Below are 17114 nucleotides of genomic sequence, written 5' to 3'. Positions count from 1 at the left end.
AGCAGCAGCCCTGAAGGTGTTTGATCATTTGCCGCACTGGCAGTCAACACAAGCGCAGGCCGTGCCGCACTTGCACTGCCCGCCGTGCTCAGCCTCAGCAGCTACCACACCACCGTGCACAACCTCGTCCAAGTAGCTGCGCCATCAAACCCCATGAAACCAATCAGAAAGGGTCACTTATATTTTCAGGGTTTACTTTAGAGTTTAGAATTTAAAGTTTAGTGTAATACCTCTTCTCAGTCTCGATGATATCAATTGTGTAGTTGTTCCTCTTTTTCCTATAAATCAGCGTAACAAAGAAAACTTGATTAATAATGATAAAATAGAATATATATATATTTTTAGAGATCGATAATGATATAATAAAAATAGTATTATATAGAAGTACTTACACACACTGGGACTTATCGGTGCAGTCACAGTTGTCGCAGGTCGACATGGTGAAGGAGGGGGATTGAGCAAGAGAGATTAGAGGGGAGAAGTTGTTGTGCGTGTTCTTGAGAGAGTGTTTGGGTGGATTTATAGGTGTGGAAGGAAGGTGAGTTGGAGTTTCTTTTGTGCATTGCACACGCCGCTAGAAGAAGAAGATGAAGACAGACGACGACAACGACAAAGGAATATAATCAAAGTAAACTTTTGAAAGAAAACAAAAGAAAAAAAAGATATGGAGGGAAATGGCTAGAGAAGAGTGGAGTTGTTATTCACCTCTCATGTCCTTGTCTTCAATTTTATCCACCAATAAGTAGATTAAAAGCTTACGCTACACAAAAAAAAACAAGAGTCCAATTTGTGTTCTCATTCATCCCTTGAACTAAGAAAATATTTAATTTATCTCTTTGTCTCATTAAAATATCTTGTCAAATATTTGCTAAAATAAATTTCATATTAAACTGTATCAACATTGGCTCGCATATATAAAGGGTTCTCTTGTATTTTATAGAATAGTTTTTGTATTCATCTCTTAAACTCATGAATAACCGTGTGCTATAGAATCGCATAGGCACATTTCAATATTATCCATTTCGCATATCTAAGTTTTGTAGTTTCAAAAATACTTAGTAGATTTCCATTATACTCCTCACGAAATAATCACGTGGGTTTGCATGGTAAATGCGTTTTCTTTGAACAACCCTTTGTCAGCTTTTGAAAATTAATTGATTTCAATTTATGTTATCACATTTAAGGGTGACAATTTTTCCCATGGATTCAGGCCCGTGGGGAAAATTCGAAACAAGAGTGGGTTTGGGGAGTTAATTCGAGTATGAGTTTACATTTGGGGATTTTTAAAATCTCCGAAATTAAATCGGGACGGGTATGGTATGCTATCCCCATCCCCGTCTCGGTTTTAATAATAATAATAATAATAATAATAATAATAATAATAATAATAATAATATAAGTGAGATAAAAATGAAATCCCTAATTCCTAAACCCTACGCCATTCGCCCATTCGACACCGCCCCTTCGTCACGTCAATCTCCGCCGACACCGCTCCCTTCATCGTGTCGATCTCCGCCGACGTCGCTCCCTTCGACTTGGCAACGCCTCCGGCCTCTCTAGTCTCCCGTCATCGTTGATCGCTCCCTACCTCCCGTCCAAGTTTGATCTTTGCTCTAGTCTCTCGTCGACGCCGTCCGCCTATACATCCTCTGATTCTCGTATGTCATCAACACTTGCTCTTGTCATCAGTGAGGTGAGCCATATTTCACATTTTTTTCATCAACACTTGATAGCCAAAGTCGTTAGAATCATTGTTCTCACCTCGATGCACATGCACTTTCAAATGGAAAGGAGAATCTAGCAAGATTTTCCTTCTTTCCAACTTGATCAAGGGTGAAACCAGGCCTCATTGCTAAATGTTTCAACAAATTAAGCAGTTAATGACTTTGCTCTATTAGAGGAATCACTATTGCTAATCATGTTGGTTGCTTCTCGGAAAGCCTAACGGTTCCACTGTACAAAAATTTTGTACAAAGGTCTGAACCTTTTCCTAGCTACCATGTGTTCTTTTAAATTAAACTTGGATCGCCTGCGGAACTTTACACGTTTGATCCTAAGTTTAACTTATTTGTTCTTTTAGGTTTAGACTTGGATCTCCTGCGGAACTTAACACGTTTGATCCAAATCACCTAGGTTACAAAGACAATTAAATATCTATTTCCAAAATTGACTTCCAGTACTGACGTGGCGAAGCACATGCCCTTCTTGGATATGGGAACAACCACCACCGACTAGACAAAGCCTTTTAAGGAAAGATAATATTTAATTTCCTTAAATAACTCTAGGTCAACCGAAAAGTACAATCAAATCACAAGGAAAAGAAAAACAAAAGAACACAACATCGAAAACAAATTCGAAATACTAGAATCGCATGCCTCTTGTATTTGGTATTTTTACAAAGAAATAAAACTAGTATGATGCGGAAATTAAATACTAGTATACCTTTTCTTTTGCAAGCAAAAACCTCTAGGTCTTCTACCGTATTCCTCTTCTAACCTCGAACGTTGTGTGGGCAACGATCTTCCGAGATGAGAAACCACCAAAGCACCTTCTTCTCCTCCTTGCAAGGTTCGGCCACAACAAGAGCACCTCCAAGGATGAAGAGATTCAACCACCACCAATGCTCCAAGGGATATTAGAAAAGAGGCTTTTTTTCTCTCCTTCTTAGATCCGACCACCAAAGCTATCTCCACCATGAGAAGGTTTCGGCCACACAAAGGAGAGGAGAGGAAAGAAGGGGCCGGCCACACCCAAGGAGAAAAGAGAGGAAAAATAGAATAGAGATGTTCACTTGAAGCCTCCTCTACCCCCTCTTTTATAATCCTTGGTCTTGGCAAATAAGGAAAATTTAATAAAAACTTCCTTAATTCTTTTGCCATTGAAAAGGAAAATTTATTTAATTAAAACAATTTTCTCTATTCAATTTACAATGGCCGGCCACTAGCAAATAAAATTTTAAACACAAATTAAAACTTCCTTATTTGCTTCCGGAAATTTATAAAAAAATTTCTCCAATAATTTTATCCCTTCATGATTGGTTTATAAAAAAGAAATTTAATAAATTAAAATCTTTCTTTTAAACATGTGGATAAAAAGAAAGTTATCTCTAAAAAATTAAAATCTCTTTTAATCTACAAATAAGGAAAGATATCAAATCTTTTCTTAATCTTTTGTAGAAGCTTATAAAAGAGAATATTTAATTTTTAAACTTTCTTTTAAATCATGAACATGGTTAAAAAGGAAAGTTTTCTTAAAATTTAAAATCCACCTTTTAATCAACAAATAAGGAAAGATTTCAAATTTTAAACTCTCTTTTAAAGATGTAGATGATTTACAAATAAGGAAAGTTTTTACCAAAAAATTAAAACCATCCTTTTAATCTACAAATAAAGAAAGAGATTAATCTCTTCTCTTAATCTTTTGTAGAAAGCTATAAAAGGAAATTTTTAATTTTTAAAGTCTCTTTTAAAACCATGATATCCACATAAGAAATAATTTTAATAAAAATCCTTTTTAATATTCTAGTGGCCGGCCACCTAAGCTTGGGACCCAAGCTTTGGCCGGCCACCAACTTGGCTCATCCACTTGGTCTTGGCCGGCCCTAGCTTGGGTTCCAAGCTATCTTGGCCGGCCCCATTGGATGGGTAAGAAGGTGGGTATGTGGTGGGTATAAATCTCTATATACAAGAGGCTACGATAAGGACAGAGAGGAGGAATTGGTTTTGGTCTCCCGATAAAATTAAGCATCCCGTGTTCGCCCCGAACACACAACTTAATTTTATCAATAATAATTCATTCCACTAGAGAACTATTATTGAACTACCGCACCAATCCCAAATTATATTTTTGGGCTCCTTATTATGAGTGTGTTAGTCTCCCTGTGTTTAAGATGTCGAATACCCACTAATTAAGTGAGTTACTGACAACTCATTTAATTAATATCTTAGTCCAAGAGTAGTACCACTCAACCTTATCGTCATGCTGGACTAAGTCCACCTGCAGGGTTTAACATGACAATCCTTATGAGCTCCTCTTGGGGACATTCTCAACCTAGATTACTAGGACACAGTTTCCTTCTATAATCAACAACACACACTATAAGTGATATCATTTCCCAACTTATCGGGCTTATTGATTTATCGAACTAAATCTCACCCATTGATAAATTAAAGAAATAAATATCAAATATATGTGCTTGTTATTATATTAGGATTAAGAGCACACACTTCCATAATAACTGAGATCTTTGTTCCTTTATAAAGTCAGTATAAAAGAAATGACCTCTAATGATCCTACTCATTACACTCTAAGTGTACTAGTGTAATTATATAGTTAAGATAAACTAATACTTAATTTCACTACGACCTTCCAATGGTTTGTTCCTTTCCATTTTGATCATGAGCTACTGTTTATAATTTATAAGGTACTGATAACATGATCCTCTGTGTGTGACACCACACACCATGTTATCTACAATATAAATTAATTGAACAACTACATTTATCATAAACGTAGACATTTGACCAATGTGATTCTTATTTCTAGATAAATGTTTATACTAAAAGCTAGGCTTTTAGCATACATCCTAACAAATCAAATCATCAATCCATGTTGCTTTGGCATAAAAACATGATATTGATGGTTATGCTAAACTTTATTTATTCAAATTTTAGTAGCTCAACCACTTTCACAGCTAGGAACGCAAACAAGCCTGGCAGAGATAGTGATGTCTTTTTTTCTCTTTTACTTGTTTGATAAAAGAAGACAATTAATTAAGGATATATACTCTCTGATAGATTAAGATTGTGCTGCTTTTATAATGATTAAGGATATTAATCAATTACGAAGACTTTTCTTTAAAAGTATGTTCCTAAAAAAAACTCATCTATAACATTACCTTGTTTTGTTAATGTAGGGATTATGTGGATGAGTAGAATATGATTTTTGATATTATGATATATCCTTTCAGATGGAAAATAATGATAACGAGGTTGAGGGTGCTATGCAAACTACTCCAACTATGGGAAGTGAAGTTCATGTAGCGACTGAATCACATTTGCAAAATGATAGTGTTCCAATCGAGGCAAATGAAGCAACTGTAAATAACACTTTAGATGTTGAAATTTCGGGTACAAATGGTGAAAATAAAAGAAAATTTAGATCTATTGCATGGGATCATTTCGAGAAAAAATTAATTGAAGGAAAATGGAAAGCGGTCTGCAATGATTGTAAGAAGACCTTAGGTGGTGATACTAAGAATGGTACCAAGTATTTACTTGACCACATGAAAACATGTTTGCACAAAAAATAGAAGACCATACAACAATCTCTATTGCAGCCAACAAAATCCAATGATGGGACAACGCAGCTTAGGGCATACCTTGTCAACCAAGATCAAGCAAAGACAGAGCTTGCAAATATAATTATATTGCATGAGTACCCGTTATCTATGGTTGATCATGTTGGCTTTAGAAGGTACTCTCATGCATTGCAACCAATATTTAAAGTTGTTTCTCGGAACACAATCAAGACTGACATCATGAAGATATTTGAGTATAAAAGAAATAAAACAATGAAATTATTAGACTCAAATGCTAGTCGGATTGTGTTGACAAATGATATGTGGATGACAAGTAATAAAAAAAGAGGGTTCATGTCCATCACTTCACACTTCATCGATGCTTCATGGAAATTACAAAGTCGGCTTATCAGGTAAATTTTTTTCTCTTTAAACTTTATACTTGCGTTTACCATTAATACTATTACTATTATCATTACAATATATTATATATTTTTTTACTAGGTTTATATATGTGCTGTGTCCACATACTGCTGAGGTCCTCGCAAATGCACTTGTTGATTGCCTCTTGGATTGGAACTTGGATCGTAAGTTATCTACTTTAATCGTTGATAATTGCACAACTAATGATGCTATGATTGAGCTTATTCTGGACATGCTTCCTCCGAGTTCACTTATCTTAGAAGAAAATTATTTCACATGCGGTGTTGTGCCTATATTTTGAATTTGGTTGTGAGGGATGTACTAGAATTAATCAGTGATATCATTGAAACAATTCATTATAGTGTCGCATTTTGGACAGTAACACCAAAAATAGATGAAAAATTTATTGAAACAACTCGACAATTGAAGGTTCCAATCACAAAGAAACTAGAACTTGATTGCAAAACACGATGGAACTCTACATATTTAATGCTTAACACTGCATTGGAATATGAAGCTATGCTTGCTCGTTTGAAACAACGTGAGACTTTATATAAAAGAGTTCCTACACAACAAGATTGGTCAAAAGTGAGAGGTATTTATTCTAAATTGGAGATATTTTTTGATGCCACAGAGTTATTTTCGGGGACCAGGTATCCCACTATAAATCTTTTCTTCTCAACTATTTGCGATATTAAGTTGGCAATTGGTGATTGGCTTCTCTTGGCTGATAATTTGGTGAAAACAATGGCAACAAATATGAAAGTAAAATTTGAAAAGTATTGGGACGTAATGAATTGTTTATTGGAAATTGGGAGTATTTTAGATCCGAGGTACAAGATGAAGACAATTCAATTATATTATCCTCTTGTTTATGGTGATATGTCTCCCTATGAGATTGAAAAACTAAAGAAAAAGTTGTGTGACGTAGTTGAAGAGTATGAGAAGAAATCCAAACAATCGCAGAAAGTGAAAAATTCACAATCTTCTACTTTAAGGCCTCCACTTCCTAAGCGTGGTAGTTATGCTGATAAATTTGAGCTGTTCATGGATTCTAATACTAGTACTGAACATAAGTCAGATTTGGATTATTATTTAGAAGAGTCTCTGTTGCCAAGAACAAGTGAGTTTGATATCTTATGTTGGTGGAAGACAAATGAGATCAAATATCCCATTTTGCATGATATTGCTAAGGATGTGTTTGCCATTCCCGTGATGACTGTTGCTTTTGAATCAACATTTAGTACTAGTGGGAGAGTTTTAAATGCTCACCATAGTAAACTTCATTCTAAAACTGTTGAGACTTTGATGTGTGCTCGAGATTGGTTATGGAGTAAAATTCAAGGTATTAAATAGTTTTCAAATGAAATTGTTTCTATTTCTTTATTGTTTTTCATTAAAATATTTGTTATTTATTTTTTCTTATTAGATTCTTTAATTTCAAATGATCAAAAGTTTGACAATGATGCTGATATTGAGGTAAGTTATTTTTATTATTGTATTAAAGTGTTTTAAATTTAATTAATATTTTTTTCTATATGTTTTATTATTTTGTAGGAGCCGGAGTCATGCTCACGCACAGTCACAGACAGCAACTCCATAGAATGTTAGAATTTAATGTGATGGTCACACTCTATATGTCTTTTTATCTATTTGCTTATGTGATAATTTTGTATGACTGCAATTATAGTTTTTGTTATTTGCTTCTGTTGGACAATGTGATAAATTTAATCCTCTGATTATACTTGTCCATAACAAATACAAAAGGTTGTTAATTTTCTCATTGATTCGTATAGTAACTGTTCCATATTTGATCTTTTACATAACAGATATCTGATATGTGGAATTGCTCCCCTTTTTATCAATTTCAGGATTATATTATGATAACAACTTAATCTCTTAGATATTGTTCCCTATTACTTATATAATTCTTGCAAACCAAGCATATCTGATCATTGAAGAAATAGATATCTCATGTTTGGTTATATAAGACACTTGGAGTTTCATTCTATCGGCTTCATTCAGGAAATAATTCTAATATGTTAGAACTTAGAATTGCTTTCTAATTGTTTTTGAGATTATTGCCTAGTATTAATGGATCTAACTAACAAATACAAATTTCTTATTTCTACTATCTTTAATTCTCTAATACTGATTAGTTGTTCTATTCTTTATCAAATCTGCTATTAGTTTTAGCTCCATGGCTGCTCTATCATGGTCACAATTTTGAGTGATCAATATGTTGGTTAGTCCTAGGAAAACATACCGGTTCCACTATACAAAATTTTTTTTGTACAAGTGTCGAACCTTTCCTTAAATAACCTATTGTGTTCTTTAGAAGTTAAATTAGGAATCGCAGACGGAACTTAACATCATTGATTCCAAATTTAACTTATCTGTTCTTAGTGGTTTAGATTTGAATCACAAGTGGAACTTAACACTATTGATTCAAATCCACCTATGTTATTAATTTCATTAAATATTAATTTCCAAAATTAGCTTCCAGGATTGCATGGCGAGGCACATGGCCTTCTTGGATATGGGAGCAACCACCACCGCCTAGACAAAGCCTTTTAAGGAAAGCTAATATTTAATTTCCTTAAATAACTCTAGGTTAACCAAAAAGAACAATCGAATCACAAATTCGAAAAAGAAGAAAACACAAACTCGAAAAACTAATTCAAAAAACTAGATCTAATGCCTCTTGTGTTTGGAATTCATACAAAGAAATACAACTAGTATGATGCGGAAATTAATTACTAATTATACCTTCCTTTGTAAACTTTAATGACCTCTTGATCTTCTACCGTATTCCTCTTCTTATCTCGGGCGTTGTGTGAGCAACGATCTTCCGAGACGAGAACCACCAAGCTCCTTCTTCTCCAAGCTAGATTCGGCCACCATTAATTCTCCATGAGAAGTAAAGGTCCGGCCACCACCACCAAGCTCCAAGGGATGCTAGAAACGAAGCCTTCTTTCTCTCCTTCTTCTCCTAGCTAGAACCGGCCACCATGGACTTCCCTTAAGTTGATGCCGCCGGCCACAAAGGAGGAAGAGAAAAGAAGGAGAAGAGGAGACCCTAGGGCCGACCACACCAAGGAAGAAAAGAATAGAGTCATTAGCCATGAAGGCACCTCTACCCCCTCTTTTATAATCCTTGGTCTTGGCAAATAAGGAAATTTAAATAATAGCTTCCTTAATTCTTTTTCCATGAAGAGGAAAATTTTAATTAATTAAAATCAAATTTCTTTTCTCAATTTCAATGGCCGACCACTTTCTCCCTAAAGCAAGGAAAGTTTTTTTTTATTCACAAGAATAAAAACTCCCTAATTTGTTTCCAGAAATTTATAAAAAAATTTCAATAATTTTAATCCCTTCATGATTGGTTAGTAAAAAGGAAATTTTATCAATTAAAATCTTTCTTTTAAACATGTGGATAATTTCCAAAAAGGAAAGTTATCTCTAAATATTAAAATCTCTTTTCAATCTACAAATAAGGAAATATATCAAATCTTTTCTTAATCTTTTGTAGAAACTACTAAAAAAGAATATTTAATTTTTAAACTTTCTTTTAAATCATGAACATGGTTAAAAAGGAAAGTTTTCTCAAAATTAAAATCTCCTTTCAATCTACAAATAAGGAAAGATTTCAAATCTTTTCTTAATCTTTTGTAGAAAGCTATAAAAGGAAAGATTTAAATTTTAAACTCTCTTTTAAAACCATGATATCCACATAAGAAATAATTTTAATAAAAATTCCTTTTAATTTTCTAGTGGCCGGCCACCTAAGCTTGGGACCCAAGCTTTGGCCGACCACCAACTTGGCTCATCCACTTGGTCTTGGCCGGCCCTAGCTTGGGTTCCAAGCTAGCTTGGCCGGCCCCATTAGGATGGGTAAGAAGGTGGGTATGTGGTGGGTATAAATCTCTATATACAAGAGGCAACGATAGGCACCGAGAGGAGGAATTGGTTTTGGTCTCCCGATGAAATTAAGCTTCCCATGTTCGCCCCGAACACACAACTTAACTTCATCAATAATAATTCATACCACTAAAGAATTATTATTGAACTACCGCACCAATCCCAAATTACATTTTGGGCTCCTTCTTATTATGAGTGTGTTAGTCTCCCTGTGTTTAAGATAATGAATGTCCACTAATTAAATGAGTTACTGACAATTCACTTAATTAATATCTTAGTCTAAGAGTAGTACCACTCAACCTTATCGTCATGTCGGACTAAGTCCACCTGCAGGGTTTAACATGACAATCCTTATGAGCTCCTCTTGGGGTCATTCTCAACCTAGATCACTAGGACACAGCTTCCTTCTATAATCAACAACACACACTATAAGTGATATCATTTCCCAACTTATCGGGCTTATTGATTTATCGAACTAAATCTCACCCATTGATAAATTAAAGAAATAAATATCAAATATATGTGCTTGTTATTATATTAGGATTAAGAGCACACACTTCCATAATAACTAAGGTCTAGTTCTTTTATAAAGTCAGTACAAAAAGAACTTACCTAAAATGGTCCTACTCAATACACTTGGAGTGTATCAGTGTAATTTATTAGTTAAGATAAACTAATACTTAATTACACTACGACTACTTCAACGGTTTGTTCCTTTCCATTTTAGTCGCGAGCAACTGTTTATAATTTATAAAGAACCGACAACATGATCTTCTGTGTGTGACACCACACACCATGTTGTCTACTATATAAATTAATTGAACAAATTACATTTAACAAATAAATGTAGGTTTTTGACCAATGTGATTCTTATTTCTAGATAAATGTTTATACCAAAAGCTAGGCTTTTAGTATACATCCTAACACAATATTTGCAATATTGTTTACATGCCTTTAGAAAATGAGAAGGCAAGGAATAAGTTGGAGAGAGCAGTGCAAATGTTTTGGCAGTCTGGCTTGCCTTCGCCTAGGGTGAGCCACTGTTTCCATTTTTTTTCTTGAATTTTATTGGTGATCTTCTTGTCACTCTTTTATTGATACCTGAATTGATTTTCATTATGTATTTGTAATTTCTTCAATTTGGGCAGTGTATAAATGTGATTGACTTGCATCATTGTCTATGATTCTGCATCTATCATTCTACATCTATAAAAAATGTGATTGACTTGCATCATTGTAATTTATGCATTAGTGACATGCCAAAGCTAATGAAATAGAGTGTGGATTGGACTTTTTTTATTATAAAAGGAGAATTTCAGTATTATTTGATGTTAACTAGCTATTCATGTTGGCTTTGTGTTGCATAATGCATATGGATGATTGAGTTGGTTAAACCTATTTATGTAATTAAAAGATCTTGCTACTTTAAGTAATAGATTCTCTCTTGTGGGTTTGATAAACAATTTTACATGACTTAGACAGATTTATTTTTATTTATATTGTTGGCGTCACTTTATCAGTTCCTATTTTATTCAATTGTTGTCTGCATTTATTGTTTGAAAAACTTTTCTTGGTTTGGATTCATGAATGGTTGGCTTGTTAACATCAATGACAGCTTCTGGGATTCACAGTTTAGTATCCTTTTACATTCACAAGTTTTTTATTCTAGAGTCAAATGCTTGAGGCATATGCCCCTCCTTCAACCTTTTCTTTTGGTCTACTATTCTACTTGGCTTCACTTAGCTTGCCACTTATCATTTACAAAAATTCAACTCGAGGAGTCGACTACTTGAGAAGTAATTTTTATTTTCTTTTATGGTCTCTCCATGTTATTTTTTTTATCTACTATGATCTGTGCATTCCTTGTACAATTCCACTGCAATTTTGTGTGTTTGATATGAGCACTTTGCTGGAATAGACTTTACATGTAGCATTTATTTTACAGGTTTAGTGGAAACTGATCCTAAATAAGCACTTACTGGTTTTATGGAAGTAGTGCGTATGGAACCTAAGAAAGCTGAATGGTAATCACCTGCCACCTAGGTTTGTTGTATTGATCCCTGAGGCTTGGCAATGCTATGCATTTTGCACCTGATGTATATGCATTGTTTGGACCTTCATCGGTTTGTTTATTGATGGTGGATTTTGCTTCTTAAATTCTGGAATATTAGTCTTTTTTTGTAAACATCAATATACTATTTCATTAGCTTTATTTGACAAATTAAATAATTAAACTCATGTTGGTATGAAAAAGGATGGTATTGTTATATTATTGTAATCGGTGTTTTGAGAATCTATTATATTGTTATATTATTTAAAATGAGTTGATATATAATTTTTTTTTTCTAAAATCGGGGATGGGGATTTAATCCCCGCGGGGTCGGGGATTCCCCGATTAGGAAAAATCGGATATGGGGACGGGGATAAAATTCGGGGGCGGGGATGGGAATGACAAACCCGCCCCTGCATCACCCTGCCCCGCCCCATTGCCATTCCTAATCACATTTAGGGTATGAATATATCATACTTTCAAGAAAATATTAATTTTGATTGAAATGATTCTACGTTCTCTAGAACTATTAGTTAATTTCAGATGAAACTGTTGGGTGGTTGTTGGTATAATCGTTCTCGATAAAGATTGATTAAGCTTGAGTGGGTTCAAGCTTGAGTTTCGATATTTGGACAATATGTGAAGAAGAGGTCAAGTAGGTCATGGTTGACCAGATAGTTGATGATATAGGTAAAAGAAAGTCCAAGTGGATTAAGGAAGACCGCACGTTGGTAAAGGAAAGACCTAACTGCAATTACATAAAAGAAAGTCCAAGTGGGTCAGAGAGGATTGCACGTTGACAAAGGAAAATCCTAACTGCAGTAGGCAAAGGAAAGTCCAAGTGGGTCAGGAAGAATCACACGTTGACAAAGGAAATACCTAACTAAGGTTAGGCAAAAGAAAGTCCAAGTGAATCAAGGAGGACCGCACGCTGGCAAAAAGAAAGTCCTAACTACGGTTAGGCAAAAGGACAAACCAAGTGGATTAAGAAGGATCACATTTGGTGATTGGAAGTTCAATGGGAAGTTGGCACAAGAGAAAGTCTAAGTGGGTTAAAAGATTAATCGAACACTTGCTGAAGAAGTCTCAACATGTCACTGTTGACCGGAGGTTGGGCAAAGAAACCCTAGACTTGGATTAAACAAGTTAGGGTTGGGTAATCAATTAGATAATCGATTGGTACAAAGCCAATCGATTAGGTGATCGATTGGGAGCCTCTCTTCATGAAATAGAAGGTGTTTGGATAGATTGGGTAATCGATCAAGGACCATGCCAATTGATCAGGTAATCGATTGGGAGCATTTCTTAGCGACAAATAGTAGGTTTCTTGATCAATTAGGTAATCAATTGAGAGAAGAAGTTCACGACAAACAGTGGACTTCTGAATCGATTGGATGATCGATTAGGTGATTGATTGAAGTCATGTAATTGATTGAGAGAAGAAGTTTGCGATAAACAGTGAGCTTCTAAATCGATCAGGTGATTGATTGAAGTCATGTAATTGATTGGGAGCGTTTCTTAGCCACAGATAGTAGGTTTCCCAATCGATTAGGTAATCAATTGAGAGAAGAAGTTCGCGACAAACAATGGGCTTCTTGTTGGGATATGTCCGATGCGGTGTGTGCTAAAACACGTTTTATAAATATGCAGAGCAGAAAACAAAACAATAATAATTTCTAAATTATTACATCAGATGCATCACACGCATACAAAGATACAATATGCCAAACATGATCGTATAATTACATATTTATGAAAAGTAAATTTTTGCTAGGTGCACCTTACGGATGACCTATAACAAGAAGGACATCAACTGTAGTGACGTTGTCGAACCTCGCCTCTATTCGTATCTACGCTAAGCTCCTCAAGACAACTCCTTGAGTGCAAGTCTCTCCTTCGGAAGTTACTATCCACGAGCGAAGAAGAGGGATCAAGAGGAAGAGGAAGAGGAAGAGAAGCACACAAGGAAGAGTTTTCTCCCTTGTGGTGGTCATGACAACAAGGCGAAAGGCTTCCCCTTGTTAGTGGCAACAAAGAGAGAGGGGAGAGGGAGAGGAGAAGAGAAATTGGGTTAAAGTTTTCTAAAAACCTTACAAGCCAATTAATGATCTCATGTGTATAATTTTCTCTCAACCATATCAATATATAGCCCTCATTAATGAGTTAGATTAGAAATTCCAAATCCAACCCATTATCCCTTAACCAAAAATTAACCCATTAACCCCTTGGTTTGGTTCAAAACTAAATCAAGTTGGTTCATGACTAATTTATGATTAAACCAAATATGACCCAACTCTTCCATAAGAGATGTGGCTCATCCGTGCTTCCATTGCGACAAATATTTTCATATTTATCTTATGTATGGTCCAACTAAACATTTATCTCTTGATCTAAGAATCCTATTCTTTAACTTATTTTACGTCTTTTTAGAGACTCGTTAGTACGTGTAACTCAATAGATTCCTAGTTTATCTTGGACATCCATAATTAACTACTTAATTATAGAACGATCATGAGTGGTACCTAGTAGTACATCATGATCCCCAATTAGCCAAAAAATCATAGTTGATCTTATAATTAATTCTAAACCCTTTAGCAGCTGCAGTGAGTCGTGCCTCGTTCCTTTCACTCATCTTATATCCACTTGGTTTAGGACATGGTCTATGTGTCTTGTCCCCACTAGGCTGACTACGTTACATCTAGCCCAAGTAATACTTCCTCATTTTACGGATTCAAATTACTCGTACATGTGTACAAGAGTCTCACACTCTTAACATGTGATGCTTTGACCAAAGACTTTGAGTAATAATCCTAACGATGACTATAGGATATACGTCTCCTCACAAGGAGCAGTAAATCTTCTGTGGGCTATCCAAACACCTTCGGACACTTCAACTTATACCCAATCATCCCGGGTCCACACCTCAATGAGATGCTTGCTTAAGATGTCAAAGTATAAGTCTCCATGACTAAGATGACTTGTATACCTCAAGTCGAAGGAAACTTGCACTTGTGCTGCAGTAAGAACTTTATATATATATATATATATATATATATATATATATATATATATATATATATATATATATATATAGAAAACTATATGAAGTCTTACAGCGAGTCACTCCAATGAATTAGTTACCATAATCATCATCCACGTTTAACTCTCGACATCCCAGTATCTTCAGCCAGTGAGAAAATAGCTGCTTGACCAAACCAAGGAGTATAACCCAAGGTAGTCTTACAGAATTAATAGTGTCTGAATACACCAATTCGACGACTAGGGAGATTTCAATATATTCATAATTGCACATGTAGAGATAATCACTAGTTGCGATCCAATCATAAATTCTCTCATGCTATGAATTATATTATAGACATTCAGTAAATGAGTTTAAGACAATCAAACGTATAATATGCACTCAAATAGTGAATCTATACTTATCAAATAAATAGAAAAAAAATGTAAGGCGATTGCCTTAGGACATCCCTCAAATTCTAACACTTCTGAATCGATCGGGTGATTGATTGATGTTACGTAATCGATTGGGTGATTGATTGAAGTCGCATAATTGATTGAGAGAAGAAGTTTGCGACAAATAGTGAGCTTCTAAATCGATCAAGTGATCGATTGAACTCGCATAATCGTTTGGGAAAAGTAGAAAAGAGCCATTACGAGGTTTGGATGGTTGGATTTGATTGGATTTGATGTGGTAATCGATTGAGGGTAAGGGAAATTGATTGGGCACCCTAATCCGTGAGATATAAAGCGTTTGAAGGATTCAGATAAAAAAGGGTCTTCTTCTCTGCTACCCCTCCACCAGTTCTTGAAGTGTTTTAGAGACAAATGTTGTTGTACTTTCCAAACATCAAAAGTCAATCCAAAACAACAAGAGATCAAGAGCAAAGATCCGTCATTATTGTATTTATTTCCTTGTTCTTGTTGCATTTCTAGTTATATTTCTCGTATTTGCTTGTATGAGACTTCTCCACCTCTTAGAAGAAGATTTTCATAGTGTACTATGAGTGAGGAGAGTGGATCCTTGGATTAGTCACCTCAAAGAGGTGGATATCAAGTAAAATTAAGGGTGTTAGCATTGCTTCAAGTTTTCCGCTGTAAATCATTATCAACGTAGCGATTGGAGTTAATCACCCCCTCTAGCTCTCAAAGTGTTCTAACAAGTCATATCAAAGCGATGTAACTTTTCATTAGATTAATCACCAAGAGAGCAACGAGCTAGAGGATGAAGAAAAAATTGAAGGTTGAAGCCCTATGTTCAACAAGTCAAAGACTTATTTTCAAAGGAGCTCAAGTTCAAAAATGAAGTGTCAAGATAAATTCGGATATGATATCCAAGCACCTCCACCATTCGGAATTGGAAGCTTCGATTTTTGGAAATCAAAGGTCGAAATTTTTTTCATGATGGAGATAAAGCAAAGGTTTGCTCTAATGAAGGGCTTTGAAGATCCTAGAGGTTCAAAGAAGAAATGGACTGAGGAACAAGTTAAGAGGTGCGAAGGAAATGATAAGGTAATCAAAATTTTATTAATCTATTACCAAGCATTATTTTGTGCAAAATTGGAGAATACAAGGATGCAAATGAGTTATGGAGAAAATTGACCAAGCTTCATAAAGATCCCTCCACTTTGCCAAATCAAGACAAATCCAAAGAGGGAGACTCATTGGATCATAAAGAAGAGGAATCGAAAGTTGAAAAATATTCAACATCTGAAGATGAAATTGAAGAAGTATCCACCTCAAGGATTGAGGGGGAGCAAAATTCATTAACACCGGAGAAGAAGAATCCTCTACTTTCGGTCAAATGAAGAAGGATCATGTGTCACCCCTACAAGCAAAGACATTACTATTTCAATTTGTAAAAATAAAAATCATATCATATGCTTTGAGTGTAAGGAGAATGGACAATACAAGAGTAAGTGTCCAAAATTGATTAAGAAGAAGTGTCAAGTGACACCCAAGGGTAAAGAGAACCCAACGGAGGCCTTACCCGTGATACGCAAAGGCAAGGAGCACATTGTGTCCTTCAAGTGCAATAAAAAGAGGCATTATCAGAATCAATGTCTAAAGGGAAGACTTAACAAGAGAGAAAGCTCAAGTCAATGGGGAGCTTCCAAGGGAAAAACTATGGTATCATTAGTTAATGATACTTATTTACATAATGATAAAAAGTATTCTAAAAGCAATTTCTATTATTTTAATGCTGTTTATGAAAATAGAAAGCATGAAACTCCTAAGGAAAATTATAAATCTTTTCATGCTAGGACTACCATACCTAAAGATAGGAAGGCAGAAAATGGTTTATGCAAGAAACCCAAAACAATTTAAATATATGCCTAAAAAGAAAAATATCCAAGGAAATAATAGAAAATCTAAATTTGAGGATTTAAAGATAGAAAATCA

At 34.9% G+C, this 17114-nt stretch overlaps 1 protein-coding gene across 1 annotated transcript; it reads left to right on the top strand.

Annotated features, from left to right (window-relative positions):
• Nucleotides 1–4969: 4969 nt before the first annotated feature.
• On the top strand, nt 4970–7333 carry LOC122055138 (zinc finger BED domain-containing protein DAYSLEEPER-like). Its single transcript, XM_042616520.1, has 6 exons — nt 4970–5098; nt 5339–5475; nt 5804–5886; nt 6102–7067; nt 7152–7201; nt 7280–7333. Exons 1-6 carry the CDS (start codon nt 4970–4972, stop codon nt 7331–7333), a joined length of 1419 nt encoding a protein of 472 aa, XP_042472454.1.
• Nucleotides 7334–17114: the final 9781 nt, after the last annotated feature.

The sequence above is a fragment of the Zingiber officinale genome, chromosome 3B, assembly GCF_018446385.1.
Source record: "Zingiber officinale cultivar Zhangliang chromosome 3B, Zo_v1.1, whole genome shotgun sequence".
Taxonomy (NCBI): Eukaryota; Viridiplantae; Streptophyta; class Magnoliopsida; order Zingiberales; family Zingiberaceae; genus Zingiber; species Zingiber officinale.
Note: the sequence above shows the minus strand (reverse complement) of the source record. Positions and strands in the feature narration are given on the sequence as shown.